The sequence below is a fragment of the Denticeps clupeoides genome, chromosome 1 (assembly GCF_900700375.1).
Source record: "Denticeps clupeoides chromosome 1, fDenClu1.1, whole genome shotgun sequence".
Lineage (NCBI taxonomy): Eukaryota > Metazoa > Chordata > Actinopteri > Clupeiformes > Denticipitidae > Denticeps > Denticeps clupeoides.
Genome location: NC_041707.1, coordinates 32,583,975 through 32,602,698, shown reverse-complemented (window position 1 = coordinate 32,602,698; position 18,724 = coordinate 32,583,975). Strand labels below are relative to the sequence as shown.

Sequence of the window (18,724 nt, the reverse complement as noted above, 5' to 3'; positions counted from 1 at the left end):
AGGACTGGCACGGATCGTGGTAGCTTAGTGGGTAACGCACTCGCCTATATGGACCAGAAGACCCAGGTTCAAATCCCACTTACTACCATTGTGTCCCCGAAAGGCACTTAACCCCGAGTGTCTCCAGGGGGGACTGTCCCTGTCCCTGATTGTAAGTCGCTCTGGATAAGGGCGTCTGATAAATGCTGTAATTGTAAATCAGTCCGTCCACCTTGTCCCTCGACTTTTACTCCTTGCAAACCTGGGAGGAAAATCCGGATTTGGTGAAATGCTGATTATAACAGTTTTGTGCGTGGAGACGCCACACAGCTGTGTGAAGGCTCAGTTGTTCACTACAAGTCTGAAAAAGCAGTTCATGGCTTTCTTTTGAAATACTGCCGCTTGTTTCATTGCCCCCATTTCTAAATCGTAGACATTGTACTTTTAACTCTGAATTGAATGTGCACAAATCGTGTTGACTACACATTACTCAGGTACTTTAACATACTGTTACAACAAATAATAGGATTATGATTATGTAACACGTAGGTGCATGTAGCCAAACACTAGCAGTTTTGTTTGACATAATGCAAGTAATACATGGTCTCAATGTAACAATTCAGGAGATCAGCAGACTCTGGAAATATATATTATGTTCTCAGATTATCATGCATAACAATGCCTGTGGTAGAGTTTATACCATGGAGTTTGCACCATGCAGGACAGGCAAGCCCTACAGAGCTCTACCTAGCTCCCCCAATCGATCTACAGCAAGCGGTGCCGGACCAGGGCCAGAAACATAGTGAAGGACCCCCCCCCCAAATGGACTGTTCTCTCTGCTGCGATCAGGGAAGCGCTTCCGCTCCCTGAAGGCCAACACAGAGCTTCTTCCGGCAGGCTATACGAGCATTCAACCCCAACACAACATAGGACAGGTCAGAGCACTAATACATTCCTGCACCTTCAAACAACTTAGACTCACATATGGAACATTTGCACATCGACACATTATATATAATTTATGTTTAAATATATATTTCTGCTCTATTGTATTATTATCTTTTGTAAATTTGAGGTCAACAGCAGACGCAAAAGCTTTTACCTGCATAACATACCGCGCATGACTGTACATGACAAATAACATTTTAATTTGAATACAGACATACAAGGAGACATTTACAGAGATTTGGGCTTTGGAGCTTTTCCAAGTGTGATCAGATCATGTGGTTGCTGTAAAATCCAACACAGAGAGTTAATTGTTCCTTTTGAGACTTTATTGGGATATCATGTTGTGGATCTTCCGCTTGTCCTCCCTTCCTCCTTCCCCCGTCCTTTTCCCATGAGCGTCCTCAGCGTGTTCTGTAGAGCCACTCTTGCCATCAGCAGCGTAATTCTAAAATTGCGCCTGTACCATTCTCTGCACAGGGAACAAAGGAAAATACACGAATATTTAACAACATCATTTCAGTGCTGGAAGCAAAAGACAAAGCACTTCCTTATTATATTATATATTTCCAAGTGCCCATAATGTATCCTGCTTGCATAGTTTCCCAAGGTAAACAGGGCATGTGCTAAAAGAAAGGTGATTTATCAGACCAGGCCACATTCTTCATTCTCTGCATGTTTCACTATCGTTACATATTAGCAAATTATTAATGATTTAATTGTCTCTTTTCTGTAAATAGTAAACACAAAACACATAAATACACATGCATACTGAACATAATCACAAATAATGACTTGCGGCATTATGTACCCCACCCCACATTCACTGCACGGGTCCGTTCTTTTAATGTTCTGGCTGGTTGGTATATGTTAAGCACATTGAATGTATTATTCATTTAGTAAAATTGATATGAGAAGCATACTTGTTGTAGCTGGCATGCTTTTGGAAGTTCTTGTCCAGAAAGTCTTTGTAGAACACAGCCATCTCCTCACTATTTAGAGTTCGTTTCCTCCCTTGAACACAAAAAAAAAAATTAAAAATCTAGATATGCATGAGCTTTTAAGAGATTAAAATGTTGCTCACCAGTTTCATCCCTCTCAGACAACCCCTTTGCTTTCAGCTGTAACAGGATATAATCTTCTTTTTCCTTAAAGCACAAACAGATATCACATGTTCACATTCTGCTTGGTCTTCAAGCGATGGACTGCTGCCCTCTGCTGTCAAATAAAATGAAACACAAACCTGGCTAAATGCCACATTTTGATTGGTCCAGAACGCATGGTTCCAGTCTTCTGTCTCTTGCCTCAAGTGCCTTAGTTGCCGTTCCAATGGGGTTTCTTGTTCAGGTATATGATATATGATTGGCCGCAGATTTGACAGTCTGTCTGGGGGACCAATCCAGTCATGCTTAGAACTGGAAGATGGGCTGAACTGGATTTTCTAGGACGAAAAAGCAAATACACAATCAAATGTCTCTCTCTAGACTAATACCTGATACAGCAATTTGAAGCAGTATCAGGTCATAATATAGTTCTCCCCTTCAAATAAAACTAGACAGTTAGATGAGTAGGATAAAATTAAACACTGAATTGGTAGTAGCCTAGAGTGGTAGTAGACTAGTGGGTAGCACACGCCTAAGAACCGGAAGACCCAGGTTCAAATCCCACTTACTACCATTGTGTCCCTGAGCAAGACCAGGGGAAGACTGTCCCTGTAATTTCTGATTGTAAGTCGCTCTGGACAAGGGCATCTGATAAATGCTGTAAATGTAATTCAAGGACTTATTCTGGATTCTGGTTCATGTTACTTTTTAATTGTAAAATGGCATTCAAAGCAGCTTCACTGTATGTGGTTTATGTACAGTACAGTGTAAGAATGACATTGTCATTCTCTAGTGCCACATTTGAAGCAAACCATAAGTTTGAACCATTGGACCTGATTCACTGGAAAGACGAGATGGCGGCCGGATCGAGGTACCGACCCACACACCCAGGTCCTGCGTGAGTTCACGAACGGTGGCTTTTTTTTTTTTTTTTATCACATCTAGCTGTGTTTATGCACCAACTCAATTAGTTATTAGGCAGAAATAATAAAGGCCAAGACTGGGATAACTTATCCAAGGGGAGCAGTTTTACAAACACTGATTCTTCAGGATAGTTGTGTCCAAACCTTGGCCTAGTACAGCACACCTAGTATTCTGAAAACAAAAGTTATGTCCATGAACTAGAAGTAACGTAATTTTGCCACCAAGCTGGCATTTGTGATTGAACTGACATTGCAAGAATCTACATGTGGAACGCTTGTACAGCCTATACAAATCTAATAGCATACAATACAAATAAACACTTTCGGAAGGGCGTAACGATGATCATTTTCAAGTCTCCCTGTACCTCGCTGCCATCAACAAAACGAGCAGCCAGGTACAGATCGAGAGGACCTGCAACCTACCTGCTCTCGCGGTTTCTGCTTCTGCGTTTCATTCGCGCTGTGCCAGCAGCGGAGAGACCTGAGCGAGTAGCGCGAGCATGGCGACCTTTTTAATACCGCCGTAGTTATGGTTAAACTCATTATCTGTGCGTTTTAACAACCTTTACGACCTTTGCAATCAGACAAGCGTGCACAACACGGCCCGGCCACAACACAGGCGCTGTCGGAAACACGTGACCTCCCTATCCACTTCCGGTACGGGGATTATGACGGACGACCAAGTACTTACACAGAATTGTGTATTGGCCAGTTCCGTACTACACCTTTCTACTAATAGAACAAAATTACACATTTTCAGTTTAATAAAACACGTTTTTTCTTATAATATGATGTGCCGTATTAGTTGTGATTAAGACGAACTGTTTTAAGTTAATTTATCTACTACACACTAACATGTTAATAACGATAAACACGTTTTTATCATGCCATGCATGCTTCCAGAAGATTAAAAAAATGACAGAGTAGTAGCAGCCTTTAAGAAGCACGCTAAAGCAGAACAAGCCGAGTGTTAGGCCGGCGCCGGTTGAGGTTTAGTCTTGTTTGGCCACCCGGGCGCCTTCCTGCTGCACTTGTACGTTGATTTGTGTTTATTCGCCGTAACCGACCGCGCTCATGGCTGTCCGCTGGTTGTGCAGGTAAAAGCCGTCTGGACCTCCCGGCCTCCGGTGCCCGCCGCGGGCCTGGGGTAGGGTGGGTAAACGTGGGGTTTGCCTCCCCGGCCCCCCCCCTCGCCCCGTCCAGGCGGATTATTAGCGAGATTTGTGTATGTATTATAGTGCGCGTGTCAGTCATTGTTGAAGTCGCTTCTAATAAAACGTTTTAATAACGTTACTCCGTAGTTATAAAATTAGATGAATAATCAGCTACGACTGGTAGTAGTATGTTGTCTTGGCTGGAGACCCCTCCCGTCCGGTGTGTGTGTGTGTGTGTGTGGGAGGGGGCGGCGGCATTGCAGCTGTGTGTGTGTGTGTGTGTGTGTGTGTGTGTGTGTCTGTGCGCGTTCGGCGGTCACCGGAGCGCGAGGTGAACGCACCGCATGTTTTCCCGGTACAGCTGACGGAAACGAGCCTCTTCGGGGATGTGCGCGAATGTCTTTGGCGTTCTGAAGAGGTGAGGCGTGTGGTTTATTGTTATTTTCAACATTCTGTCCTCGCTGCATCTTCTGTAAAAACGGTTGAACCAAAGCCGACGACGGCGTTGTTCCCACCGCCGCACCGCCGTGCGTCACGTTATAACGCGTATTGGCGCGGCCGGAGTTGGGGACGTCAGGGGTCTCGTGGGTGGGCAGATCAGTTCGGCGCGACGCGCGGTGGAGTTTTCCAGAACAGCCTTTTTTTTTTTTTCTCCACCTCCGATCATTCCCCGTACCGCCGGAACCCCCACCTTTATGGTTAAAGAAGCGTGATGTGACTCTGTGAAGTTCTTGATCCGCCGTCTGTGGGCTGGGTGGGTGGGTGGGTGGGGGCATATTTCACATGCCGGCGTATGGCTACATATGTGCAAGCTGAGAGCATCTCCTAATCAAAGAGGCTGCATATTGTTCCCGATGCCAGGGAACCTGGTAATCGGGTGTCATCTGGGCGCCACATATTAATCGGATGTCGGCACCGTATCTCTGCCAGGGCATTTTATAAGCAGTGGGTTTAGTGGAGGGTGCAGGCAGGCTCAATATTTAGGCTCGTTTAAGGACGTCATCTTCACCTTTCGGTTCATCCAGTTGCGATCTGTAAGGCCCTGTGTGTTACATTTTTGGCGCTGGAGAATAGAATGCATAGCATAGAATGCTGCGGACTCCTGGTGAACAGCTGATCGGTGTGCCCTCTTCTGTTCTTATCCCGCGCGACGTGTATGTTTTTTAGCGATCTGGTTACACAACTGCGGGCATTTTCTTTCCGTTCACACCTAGCCCAGGACTGTAAAGTGCAGACGAGTAAAGAATGAGCCATCATCTTCATCATCATCATCGTTGTGTCAGTGTCCAGTCTGTGGCGGCTGTCCCATCCATTGCATACACCGTGTCACTATAGATGCTAGCCTTTACTCATGAAAGGGCAGTGCGAGGGCAGAGTAGAGTACACTGCAACTGCTGTACTACCTGTACCTTCAGCTACACACCGTGGTATTTTGAGACGGGACGACGTGCTGCTCACTGGCCAACATCAGCAGAAATCTCTGCAACTCAGTAGATAGATTGTCATCGAAAAGGTTAATGGACGATTCTCTACATGATGCACAGGACTTTATCCCCATAACTAGTGGTCGGAACTATGAACAGGTGTGACACGTACGATTCAGAGTTCCGGTGTACCAATGTGGCTGGGTGGGGAAAAAATACAAATCAAGTACTCTTACTGATTGGGCACTAGATCTGAGAGGCGCAGCTCAGAGCGCAGAGTTCACTCTCAACCACACCAACAATTGGCCCACAAGTCACTAAGCCACATTCAGAAATAGGGAAGGGGTGGGCCTTGGAGCTCGATGGCAAAATTCTACACTCGCCGTCCGACGTGATCTGAGAGTGGGAGTTCTCCTTATAATAAACATTTCTCTGATATTACAGAACCAGGAATAGCCCACCGAGGAGGGAAAAGATTGTTCCTGCATTTTCTAAATCAAATGAGACAAGCCTTCAATCTGTCAGTAAACCACCAGCCACGGTGCGCTGCACACTTCCGGGTTCACAAGTGCAGCGCTGCACAATTACAATGTGCGATTACAAGAAAAAAAAATTATGCCATTTATATTATTGGTACACAGGCTGATGCAACAGTATATTATGTCATTCTCTCCAAGTTTACCAACTGACTAAACTGAGACCGGCTGCTCGGTCTCACTCTAGTCTGTGATCCGTTCCTGCCGTGTTCCAGACTGTATTCGGGGAACGCAAGGTAGACTTTTCAGTCGGGTCAACCTTGTGCGGTAAATGAATGGTCAGCAAACATGAACTTCTGGTCTTTAGTTTATACTTTCCGTATGACTCGCTGCTTGTAAATTAGTTTCAACGATTGGTTTAAAGTTAGTCTGGGGCTAACTACTGTTCTTCCGTGGCAGAGTATGTATTATTGCATTATTATATGTATTATTGTTTATTCACTGGGTTTTTGTCTGAACACCACACCTCACTGCTTACTCGTTCGCTATTCAAAGCCACGCCGACCCCATACAACAGTGCAGCTTTCTGAAAGCACCCCGCACATGTTCAAATAGTATGTGTGACGTCACAACAGCAGCCCAGGTGGGAATGGATGTGGAGTTGGGCGACGGTGACCTTAGGCAACACGATAAATTTGTATCAGCACCTAAAACATCCCATTTATATATAGCAGTTCCTATATACTACTATATAGTACATCTTGTACTTTACTACTAGTTCAATATAATGTTATGACAAAAGTCACACAAGCAGTTTGAAAACTTCTGCAAGTGGACAGTGGCCTTCTGTATTGCTAATCACAATTTGTGTATTTAAAATAGAATGCTTTTGATTGTCACCATACACACGTACAATGAGATTTATTGCAACCAATTTAGTACAGACATGTGTGTAGAAAATTCAAAATTTGTGTAAGAAATTGCAGAAATGACAGTGCTATCTACATTTGGAAAGATGTGTGGTCGTGAATGAGGGGTTTATTTCGATTATTTTAAAATGTGATTTTGAACAACAATGTTAATAGTATTGTAGTGTTAAAGGATACTCAGATTTTGGCTGGTCTCTACCATAGCTTTGTTAATCAGACACATGGTTATGACTGGACGCTGCTGAGGCTGATCAGTGTCATAACACTAGAGCGTAATTGTGCCTCTGCTGAGCATTGGCTTTGGATTTCATTTCATGTTTTTTTTTTTTTTTTTTTTTAATTGTCCTCTGGTTAGGTTGTGTGTCACAGAGCTGTTCTCTAAAAGGCCATCTCGTTCCAGAGCCACCCTGTTTTCTGCTGGCTCATGGAATTCCCTAGTCATTCGTGGAGAGGATTTTGTTGGGCCTTTATTGTTCAGATCTTTCCACTTAGGGTGGAGATTTCTGGGAAAAAAAAGGAAAATGGTCTGAGTCAGAATTACTCATCAGGGAGTTGTCTGTGTGTGCCTGTGTCGCTTCATGCTGAGCTGAATTTCCTCTTATCTTACACATACACACACACACACACACACACAGACAGACTGATAAGGTGAGGTCATATTTTCTAAAGTGATTATGTTTGATGCCGGGCTGACGCACAAGAAGTAAAGTTTACTTCATGATCTTTTTGTGTTGTTTCCCTTGCTTTGTTGCATTCTTCATTCCTCTTCTACCTTCATCACTATTCCATGCTTTATGTGGGTTTTTTTTTTCCTTTGTTCTTGTCTTCCAAATATTTTATCTTTCTTTGCTCATTCCCCTTCCTCTAACTTTCAACCCTTTCAGCCTGTTTGGGAAGCCCTTTGACGGCGGGAAGAGAAATATGGATCATGGCGGGCAGCAGCACCACCAGCAGCAGCAGCAGCAGCCTGGGCCCTTCCAGCAGTTCCAGGCGTTCCAACAGCACTTCCAGGGTCCGGGACCCCAGGCAGGGGGCTTCTCCCCGGGACAGCACCCAGCTTTGTCTCGGCTGGATGAGGTGCAGCGGGAGGTGGCCGGGCTCGGCCCTCAGGTCTGCTCCTTCAGTGGCCTGCAGAGTGATCGGGAATACCGGCGTCTAGAGCGTGAACTGACCCGTCTGCTGCTGGAGGCTGACAAGGTGCAGAGAGGCGCACACACACACACACACATACACACATCTCCTGCTTAACAATACAATAACTATAGAAATAAGAGCAGTAGTGTAGTGTTCACCATTCAAACTTTGTAGATGTGAGTTTATAGTTGTTTTTTTTTAGTGATGTGTTTTTAATTAATATTTAAATGTTAAAGGACCAATAGTTGTTAATCAACTTGTTACGTCACCTTATGTGTCTTAATGTGTTGGGTTTTAATATTACTTAGTTCTTGCTTTGAACTCATGCTTGTCTGGTTATTAAGCAATTATTAATTAAATTGTGTTGGCCAGAACTTTAGGTCGGAATCAGCACTATAGTAAGGTATACATTTTTAAATGTTTGATTTTTTTTGTAAAATAAGGTTTATTCCCACTCTTTATGGAGGTTATTCCATGCCTGTACCCAGTACAGAGTAATCATGCTAATTTCCTTTTATAGTAGTGCTGTCTTCATAGATTACTGATAACTAGTTCTAAACATCTAACCAGTAACATGGCCAGAAGTGAAGGACCTGTTGTATTTCTGTGTGACCTGTATAATGTTGTCGTGCAACTAGTAATATTTGCCTGATTATTGCAAAAAAATGCTAGTATTGTGATACTTGATGGGGCAGTGGTGGCCTAGCGGTTAAGGAAGTGGACCCGTAATCAGAAGGTTGCCGGTTCGAATCCCAATCTGCCGAGGTGCCACTGAGAAAAGCACCGTCCCCACACACCGCTCCCCGGGCGCCTGTCATGGCTGCCCACTGCTCACTCAGGGTGATGGATTAAATGCAGAGGACAAATTTCACTGTGTGCACCGTGTGCTGTGCTGCTGTGTATCACAGGTGACAATCACTTCACTTCACTTTACTTAAAGTAGTACCAATATCCTGGTCCTTATTTTGGCATGACAACAGTAGTCCCATCTCAGGCAGCAGCAGAAAAGGCGAGTAGGTGGTTGATTAAAGGGTTCGTGGCTGAGGCAGACTTGGCTCCCGCTTTTCATTTAGACACATCGACATGCCGCCCATACCCACACATTTCTGCTTCCAGGGACAGACCTGCTTCTGCTGTCGGCTGTCTCTGTTCTGTCAGCGTCCTGAGATGAAATGCCTGCGTGGTACTAGCCTCTGTAGCCTGTGTGTGTGTGTGTGTGTGTGTGTGGGCTGAATGCAGCATTTACAGCAGTGTATGTTTAAAGGGTAAGTGTGTGGGGTGTTTGTCTGCCTGGTTACTGAAAGTGTCTCAAGTTTTGAAAGCCATGTAACCATTTCCTTTAATGGACCACTGAAGATCTTCAAACGGTTTGCGTGGGTCTAGGCCAGCACAACAGGTACTGTTCTGCAAGGGGGTTAAATGTGTGTATGTGTGTTTGTGCGCAGGTGGAAACGGAGGGCCGCCCCGAACTGCAGCAGGCCCGTAAACGTGTAGCCGGCGAGGTCGAGGGCCTTCTGCGGTACCTGGAGGGCAACGCCACGCACCCGTCACGCCTGGCCATCGAGGACCTGAGTCAGGAGGCTCGCTCTCTCCTGCTCACAGGCGTGGTCGAGCCCCACCGGGCGGGCGTGGCGTCCGAGATCGGCGAGGAGCTGGTGGAGGGGGTGCAGGGCGTGGCCATGCGGCTGGCGCAGGTGAAGACCGGCGGGAGCGTGCCGCTGCGGAAGGCCCGGTACCGGGCGCTGACCCGAGTCTGCGCCGTGCAGGAGGTGCTGGAGGGGCGGGTCCGCATGCGCACCCTTCCGCTGCCTTTGTCGGAGCAGACGCACGCGTCCGTGCAGCGCATCAACCAGGTCATGGTGGAGGTCAGCGGCGCGCGGTGTCAGCTCATCGCCCTGCTCATGGGGCTCAGCGGGCGGGACAGCTGCACCCACCTGGCGCGGGTCCTTACAGAGTTTCTGGTGGAGCTCGACGCGCTGGATGTGTCGAGCAATGCGGCCGTCCGCAACTACCGCAAGCAGGTGGTGGAAGAGATCAACGGCATGCTGAAGCACCTCGACCTGGAGGGGGAGGGAGACGACACACGCAGGTACGGTGGGCTTTCATCGCACATGAAAGGTTCCAAGATGTAATGGTTAGCACTCTGGACTCGGAGTCTCGGTGGGACCTTTACTGAATGGCAAAAAGCCATTCACTCAAATTCAAATGCATGTGTTTGGAGGCAGTGGTGGCCTAGCGGTTAAGGAAGGTTGCCGGTCCGAATCCCCACACACTGCTCCCCGGGCACCTGCCATGGCTGCTCACTGCTCACTTTGAGTGATGGGTTATATGTAGAGGACACAGTTCACTGTGTGCACCGTGTGCTGACAATCACTTCACTTAATGACATTGTTTAAATTCAAGCTCGTTTCAGCATTCACTCAACTCAGTGAACTCAGTGTTCACAAATGACCTGAATAGCACTTCTTTCAAATGAATTTAGGATGGGGGTGCACCTCATCCATGCAACACAGGATAAGTAATAATATTTATTTATTCATGTAAGTATCCAAAGGATTCGAATGCAAAAAGTGACACAGTTATCCCCCAATTGTCTGTTGTTTCTAATAGAAGCCTCCTGTTTTAAAACATGTGGGTGCCCTGTAGTACCCCTTTGTTCATACTTTAGCATTAGGTCACATGACTGACCCACTTTTAATGATCATGGCCTGTTTTCCAAGGTCACATTGCAGGTTTTGAATTTCAGGCGTCTCTGTTAGTGTTAAAACTGACAGGCTTGGGCTGACCTGTAATACAACTGCAAATGTAATTCTCCTCTTTACAATCCTTTTTCCACTTTCAATATGAGCCTTTTTATTTTCCATAACATGAGACCGGCACAGTGGAGCCACTGATTCATTGTGTTCCCCCATGTTACACAATCACAGGTCTTCATGTTGTGTAGATGATTCTTTTTGCCACATCCAAATAGGAGTTTGCTGTCTGCTCTTCCCAGACAACAAGTGGTCTTTTAATATGGACCCAATAAGGAAGACCCATGGGGGGTTAGAGCCTGTATGGCACACAGATAATTACAAAATGTAGGGACAAAAAAAAATATTATTTTATGCAGTATTAATGAAGAATTCATTAAAATCCCATGTAAACAGTTCACATTATGTAATATTTTCTGTTTATTATATAATATAGATTATATATGATGATGTGGTTTACCTGCAACTTAGACAGCAGAGTTTGATCATGACTTGTATCTGTCACCAGGAAGATTTTGAATACTGGCTCATCAGAAATGAAGTCCATGATTTCATTTTGAAGTGGCCACATTAATTTGCAATAGTTGTTTCTCAAACCACACTGTAGTTTTGTGGAAGACAATCCTGGTGAAATTCACATATTTTAAAAGGGAATGTTCAGTGTGACTTGATTCAGTGCTCTGGTTTTTACTTTTCATTTTATTTCATTAGGGTCAATGGAATTTTTTACATCTAAAGAGCCCCAACCATGTTCATAGGAAAAGACGATTCATCTGTACTGTACTGCAACGATTTAAGCAAAGCTATGATGTTTTCAACAGGATATTTTTTTTATAATGTGTGCATAACATTTGTGTTGATTTCAGCACAGTAGAATAAATGAGTCTAATCAAGATGGTGATGAGCCGTAGTGGGCGTGGCATCTGAATTTGATTGTATGTCGCCTTGTTGTTTTGACCAGGATAGACATTTCAGAATGTGATTGTAAAAGGCAGTGTATGAACGAAGTACATTTTATTTTTCATATATATTTGCCTTGACTGTTTTTCAGATATGACCTTGCCCAAAATGATTCCATCCGAGAAATAGAGGCCATCCGGGGGCGTGTCAACATCCTGCGCGGGGAGGTGCTACGACAGGGAATGGCCGGACTGGGGGCGGAGCTACAGGGCCTTTTAAACCAACTGGACCAGGTGGACACAGGCCGTAACCCCTGCATACGTGAGGCCCGGCGACGGGCTGTGCTGGAGGTCCAGGCCGTCATCACCTACCTGGACCTCTACGAGGCTCTGTGCAGGCGGCAGGAGTCGCCCGCAGAGGAGCATCCCTCTCATGCTGCCGTGTGGCGTGTGCTGGCCAGTCTCTCAGAGCTGCAGGCGCAGGTGCTGGGTTTCGACGGCAAGCGGGCGGACAAGAGCTACATGGTGCTGGAGGAACTACTGACCAAACAGCTGCTGGCCCTGGACGCGGTTGATCCCCAGGGGGACCAGATGACCAAAGTGGCCCGCAAGCAGGCAGTCAAATACGCTCAGAATATTCTCAGCTACCTGGACATGAAGACGGATGAGTGGGAGTACTGAAGGAAGGAAGGAAAGAAAGAAATAATTAAAAAAAAAAGAGGCATTATCCCACCGTTTTCTGTGGTTCTGTGTTCTGAACACCAGTGATTTTTGTTTGTACATAAGACTCCTACGCTGACTCCAAATCCCAGAATGCACTACAGCAGCTGCTTTTGAGTCACCTGTTTTCCTGCTGTCCTCGCAACCAATTTGAGAGAAGAGGAGCTGGGGTTTTTTTTTTTTTTTTTTTTTTTTTGCAGTAGAAAATATTCTGAGTTTTACTGAGTATGAGTTCCCTGTGTGCACTGTGTGAAGTTTATGAAAAATTTGGGTTTTGTTGTTTTTTTTCTTCCCTTTTGTGATGTGTGTGTGGTGCTAAATCCTGTTCTGCTGCCAAACCTGTTTTCAACTTCCTGTTAGAACACATGCCTGGGTGGAACCAATTTTCACCAGTTTCGTACACGCTGCTGTTTACTCTGTGGGCCGTGTTTATAATGGCCTCTTGGACTGATTTACAGCACACGAAACGTCAGGCAATTCAGCGTCAATTATCATAAAGGAAAAAAAAGTCTGATGTAGCTTAAACAGTGTGTTGTATCGTACACCAACCCCAAGGCTTCCTCACTACTCTCAACCGTTAAACATCCTTCTGTGGATTTTAGATCGGACCACAGTTCCAGTGTGGAAGACATTGACCAAGAGAACAGGGAACAAAAGAATTACTGTTTGGATATTTATTGGTGTGCGTGGTTTTTATTCAGAGGCTTCCAGGAAGTAAATACTTTTACTTAATGAGCTTCAAACTGTGTTGATGAGCTATGATTATTAAGCTGCTTTCACCCAAATTCCATAATGAAAGGATTGCACCCCACTCTCCACCCTCGCTATAAATACCAGTAAATACTGATCCAGTGCAGACTGATAGATGTGAAATGACAAATGGGCTCTAGACGCCAAGTCTCGTGATGGTTGGTTGTCATGGTGTATCGGCCGGGAATGAAAGCTCATTTCCCCTCATAATTCTGTTTGCAGGGAAGTTGATTCCATGCTCATTTTCAAACTTACTTTATTGGTTGCTATTGTTGGAGCAAAGTGTGTCTGTCTGCCCCCCCTGGGAAAAGCGTGTGTCTGTGTTTTATTTTAAGAACTGATGCTGATCAAAGAGGACGGAAAATTTTTCCTAAAAAAAAAAGAAAAGAAAAAAACGCTGCAGGGGGATGGATGGATGTTAATATGAAGTAATGCCCACCGATCTCTCCCCGTGCCTTTTTCTTCCTGCCACGTCCCTGGTTCATTCCCGCCTTGGAAACCAGGCTGGACGTCTCTGCTTCCTCCTATTTCAATGTTCAGTACGAAGCCGGGTGTGTGATTTTGGCACATATAAAATATACAGCATTTTGCACTGTGTCACGCCTCAGTTTGATTGTAATTGCCCGCGTATGTTTTCGGTTGAATGTATGCGACGGTTATGCAACATGTTGTAAACAGTAGGCACCGTTTTCAAGCTGGCGCCCAGTGCCTAAGCATGGGGCTCGTTTGCTAGCGTAAGGTCAGCGGCGTCCTTGCAATTTTTCATGTAGAACCAGAGGGAAACACAGCCTTTAATGATGTTTGCATATGTGATATATTGATGGGCGCGGGTTTAAATCGTCCAAAATGAGGAAGTGGCAGCATTTTAAACTCTATAAAACAAGACTGTGTTCTGAGTGACTGAAATAATTACACACGAAAGAAATTTCCTTCAAGATGCACATATCAATTTATGTAAATCCTGCAAACCAGCCAAACAATTAGCATGCAGCACTGCGCTTAGCCCCCAGTTTGAAAATTGTGCCCATAAAGTCATTGTTCTTATTCCTGTTTATTTGCTTCTTTGCACGTCGTTTATTAATGAAGGTGGTCATTAGTGTTTTAAGCCGGTCGCATACAGTGCTTCCTTTCACATTTTTAAGTTAAAAAGAAAGCCCCAAAGTAGGTCAGCGCTGTAAGTAGGGCACGGGCTGCCAGTCAGGACGCCTCCTATTGTGTGAAAACCCAAAGGTCAGTTTGGGAATTGGGGGCTGGAGAGTAACCTTAGCAGAGAGGGTTCTGTCACCGCGGTAACGCTCCACCGTCGGTGATTCTCAGACGCACCGCCACTCAGAGCTTCCTCGAAGGCCTTAATCATCCCGCTCATAGACGCGGAATAAAGGGGTGTGCCTGCCATTGAGCAACCGGATGACATTTTTCTTAAAACTCCCAGCACCCACCAGCACCCTGTACCACAGTTAGTGTAGGTGCCACATTAAAACAAAGATCTACATCCATTCCTCCTGATGAAGTAAATGCTCATTTCGGTTCTATGTTCTCTGTGTTTACAACATTGCTGTGGCAGCAGGTAAAAGAAAATGGCTTAACAAGCAGGGCAGACATTTTTTTATTATTATTATTAAATATAATTATTCTTTTTTAAAAAAGCACTGTAGTAATTGTGACCAAAGGGTCTCAAACCTACTTTATTACTTCACTCACCTTGTCAGCAACCTTTGTAGATTAAAAGTTGGAAGGAGTCAGAAAAAACAAAAGGCGTTGTCTGCTTTGAAATGAAATGTAAAAAAAAAAGGCAATTTCAACAAGAAAGCCAAAGTGGGATTTTTTTTTCCCATCTCATATACGCAAAAGAATATGTAAGCAGTAGAATGTAGTGAAAGATGAATGTCATTTGGATTTTTTTTTTTTTTTTAAACCAAAGTGGATTTGATTTTGTCTGAATGCTCATCACGAGGGGCTGTTGAAAGGGGTTTTCTCGTGTGGCTGGTGAGTTGTTTCAGTTTATCGACAGTATGCTAAAATGTGTGTGTTTTCGTCGAATTGTGTGTTATGCCTGATTGGATGTCATGTTTGGTGATGCGGGGATGGCTCCCCCGTTTTTTCGTCATAACTGGGCTAGTGCGAGCCTTTAAAGAAAACCGAAACAAAACCAGAGAGCACATCTGTACTGAATCTAAGTGTGAATGCTTTGATACGTGTTTCTAAAGAAAAAGAAGTAAAAGTGTTCATCCTAATGTGCTGAGAACTAATAAAAAAAAAAATCTTATCGACTCATTCAGGTGTCAGTGCATCAATTCATCGCTGAGATTAACCCGTCTCCACAGCAACAAAACTGGGTGGTGAAATAGTCCTCAATTAATCCCAGTCAACGCCTGATATGAAGCTCTAATGCTAATATGGAAGTGAAATCTACAATATGAGGCATGAAAAATCTTTTTGTGGTGCACTGTTTTGATGACCTGTTTTAGTTAATTAGTCATTAATCAATGGAAGCGGATGTTCCCAATGTCATGTATTCAAGACACTTTAAACTTCATCTTGTATGGGGTCAAATTTTAAGGTTAGGAAGGTTAGGAACATGGTTGTGTTGGTCCAGTCTGGGGTAAGGGTCTAGGGAATTAGGAACACGTTTGCTTGATGCGTAAATTGATGGACGTATGGTTGTGTCCTGGTTTTATTGCAATTCCGAAACTGCTTTTGCTGGCGGTTCATGCCAATCGGCATGGTGAAATTTATTAAACAATATTATTATTGACACAGTTGCTTTGCTAGCAACCAGAAAGTTATGTTTGGATCATGGTCTTGGAAAGAAAACACAGTTTTTTTTATGTGAACTGAAGTAGTATTCTTTATCAGGTTCTAAACACAAGGCCGTACATCCTTGCTGCGCTTGACAGGGAAAGCGCCTGCAAAAATCGAGCCAAGGGTTCAGGTGCAGTGAAAACCAATGCAACCCATTTCAGTCAGACGCTATGACACTGGATGCAACTGTTGCTATGCAACCGCATGATAAGCCTGCCCATCTATCAGCCAACATTTTTGGCTGCTGGTATTTTCAGCTGTAAGCTATACAGCTTAATCTGAATGTTTTTATTAATTGAAGTGTAGGTGCCACATTAAAACAAAGATCTACATCCATTCCTCTTGATGATGTAAATGCTCAGTTTGGTTCTATGTTCTCTTGTTCTACACACTTTTTTGTTTTCACATGCAACTTTACTTTTAGTGAGATGGCCTGTTTCTTATGTACATTTTTTGTTATTTTATACAGCTATACTAGTTAACCCCATACATGCATAACTGCCAATAGGCCAATGAAAGTGGTCATCCTTTTTATGTTTGTAAGTATGTTTTAATCTATGCTAAATGTACTGTATGCTTCTTTTGTCTTATGTGAAAAGAGCAGTTCTAAGAATCATTGTGGTCAAGGCATTATGGCAATTCACTCTGGCAACACAACATTATTCAGCTAAATCACCTAAATCCTGCCTTCTAAATCAGTACCTTTATATCTATGTGGGTGACGTACATCTTGGTTTGCTTACTCATTTTATGGCATCATGCTGCAGACCCAGTCCTCTTTCTGGTATGAACCAGTAATGTTGTGACTTTAGTCCACAACTTAATTTATGGTTGCTTAAATTTATATCAGACTTTATGAAAACAAATCAAACAAATCAGACCTAGGTTTGGTCACCTTTGTTGATCTCTGTGAAGTGAAGTTTTTAGCACCACATTTAAATGAACAAACCTCAAAATGCAAAGTACATGAGATTTCTTGTCGAGGATCGCACATTTGTGCCCTTACAGCTCGGAGCTTGGGTTTGCATTCTCTCCCCATGTTAATGCAGGTTTTCTCTGGGATTTCCGGTTTCCTCCTGCCCTCCAAAGGAATATTCACTAAGTGGAATGATGACTTTAAATTGTCTGTAGGTGTGAGGGTATGGGGTGTGTGTGCTCGCCTTGCGGTTGGCTGGTGTCCTGACCTGGGTGAGTAGGACTAAGCAGTGAATGAAGGACATACAGATTGTGGCATACAGATTGTATTTTTTATGCTACTGACCATAAAAGACCTTCTGTTGTGTCAGTCTTTCTCTTCCAGAGAACCTCTGCATAGGAACCTTTTTCAATTCCATACATGGCCAGCAGGGGGCGAGAGGTGACAACAGAAGCCTGGAGGGGGGCATCACTGAAGGGTCCTAACAGATCAGCATACCTTTCAGAAAGGCATACCGTTGGTAATGTGCATGCATAGTGTAGAATCACGGTCGTGTTTCCTTCACGTCTATCATTCTGTAATACCACCGAATAGAAATTAAACATAATTAGTGTCAGTTTACCATGCATTTTTTATAAATACAGTTTGGATGCAAGTCACTCTACCATGTAGCTGTGGTGCATGGAAGTATGATTTGGGTGTAGTTTCTTGTCAGTTGAGCAAGCATCCATTTAGTTGATTTGTCATGTAATGTTGAACTATAAAACACATTTCCCCCCCAGTGAAAGATGATGGGAGGACATTTTTAGCTACCTTCCTAAGGGGTCATACCAACCAGAGCTGGACAAAGGGCAGAGGCAAAGCCTCAGAAAATATTCATCAAAATTCACCATTCACAGTCAGTATATAAAGTCATAGGTAGTCATAGTCAAATAATGACTTAAAGCCGAATGATTTGCTTGGTTTTATACTTGATTAAAGCTATTATATTGATTAATTTTTAATTGTGCATATAGTCTTATTTTGTATAACAACACTTATTATTTTTCATGTCTTAGCTTTGGAGGAAAGTTGGGTAGAACTATACCCCTGTGGATGTAATAAATACCAAATTAAACCTTAGGAGGGTGAATGAAGGGTGAGTGTCTGCTATAGACTGAACTGTAGCTGGTGTCTTGTCGAAATAGCTCAGTAATGTTATAAATGTCTGCAGTAGTGTTAACTGCAGAAGGAGAGCTCTTCTATGGCAGAAGAAAAGTCATTAGGACAAAAAAAAAATGCTCTTTGCCAATGGGGGCATTCAGGCATCCTGAAAACCTGTACTGCAATTTTATTGGCTTGGGGTGACCATTGATATTGAGAACTGCCTTTTTTGTTTGTTTCAAATAATTGTGAATGCTGTATGGATATATTAAGAGTTGATTTCTTAAAGGTCTTGGGGAGATATATATATATATATGTATGTATGTGTGTGTGTGTGTGTGTGTGTGTGTGTGTATATATATATGTGTGTGTATATATATATATATACACACACACACGCACACGCACAAATATATATAAGATGTAAATCTAAAAATAAACGTATGTGCTTTGAAGCACCTCTCAAGCTCCATCAGGTTGGATGGGAAGCATCAGTGCACAACCATTTTAAGATCCCCAGTCTGAGTTCAAGAGTGCTCTGGGGCAGGTTTTTGTTATCCAGGATGTCAAATCATGCTCCCCATATTAGTGCTGAGTTGTGATGTTATATTATGAGATTATGCACTGGGAGTATTTTTGATTTGACGTATTGGTTTATTGAATTATGCAACCCT

At 43.8% G+C, this 18,724-nt stretch overlaps 2 protein-coding genes across 6 annotated transcripts; one reads left to right on the top strand and one right to left on the bottom strand.

The window, feature by feature from the left end:
• Positions 1-83: 83 nt before the first annotated feature.
• bag5 (BCL2 associated athanogene 5) lies at positions 84-12,580 on the top strand. 4 transcript variants are annotated; one of them, XM_029001332.1, is made up of 4 exons: positions 84-914; positions 7,818-8,130; positions 9,513-10,156; positions 11,872-12,580. In XM_029001332.1, exons 2-4 carry the CDS (start codon positions 7,855-7,857, stop codon positions 12,398-12,400), a joined length of 1,449 nt encoding a protein of 482 aa, XP_028857165.1. In that variant the 5' UTR covers positions 84-914; positions 7,818-7,854; the 3' UTR covers positions 12,401-12,580. The 4 variants fall into 4 exon arrangements, with proteins under 4 accessions (XP_028857165.1, XP_028857155.1, XP_028857145.1 ...); XM_029001322.1 differs by lacking the exon at positions 84-914 and adding an exon at positions 3,981-4,047; XM_029001312.1 differs by lacking the exon at positions 84-914 and adding an exon at positions 4,190-4,522.
• On the bottom strand, positions 1,107-4,634 carry coa8 (cytochrome c oxidase assembly factor 8). Of its 2 annotated transcripts, none has more exons than XM_029001343.1 (5): positions 4,446-4,634; positions 2,168-2,365; positions 2,009-2,072; positions 1,848-1,938; positions 1,107-1,396 (listed from the first exon to the last, which is right to left on the bottom strand). In XM_029001343.1, the coding sequence occupies exons 1-5, from the start codon at positions 4,569-4,571 to the stop codon at positions 1,264-1,266; spliced, it is 612 nt and encodes a 203-aa protein (XP_028857176.1). In that variant the 5' UTR covers positions 4,572-4,634; the 3' UTR covers positions 1,107-1,263. The 2 variants fall into 2 exon arrangements, with proteins under 2 accessions (XP_028857176.1, XP_028857186.1); XM_029001353.1 differs by lacking the exon at positions 4,446-4,634 and adding an exon at positions 3,374-4,332.
• Positions 12,581-18,724: the final 6,144 nt, after the last annotated feature.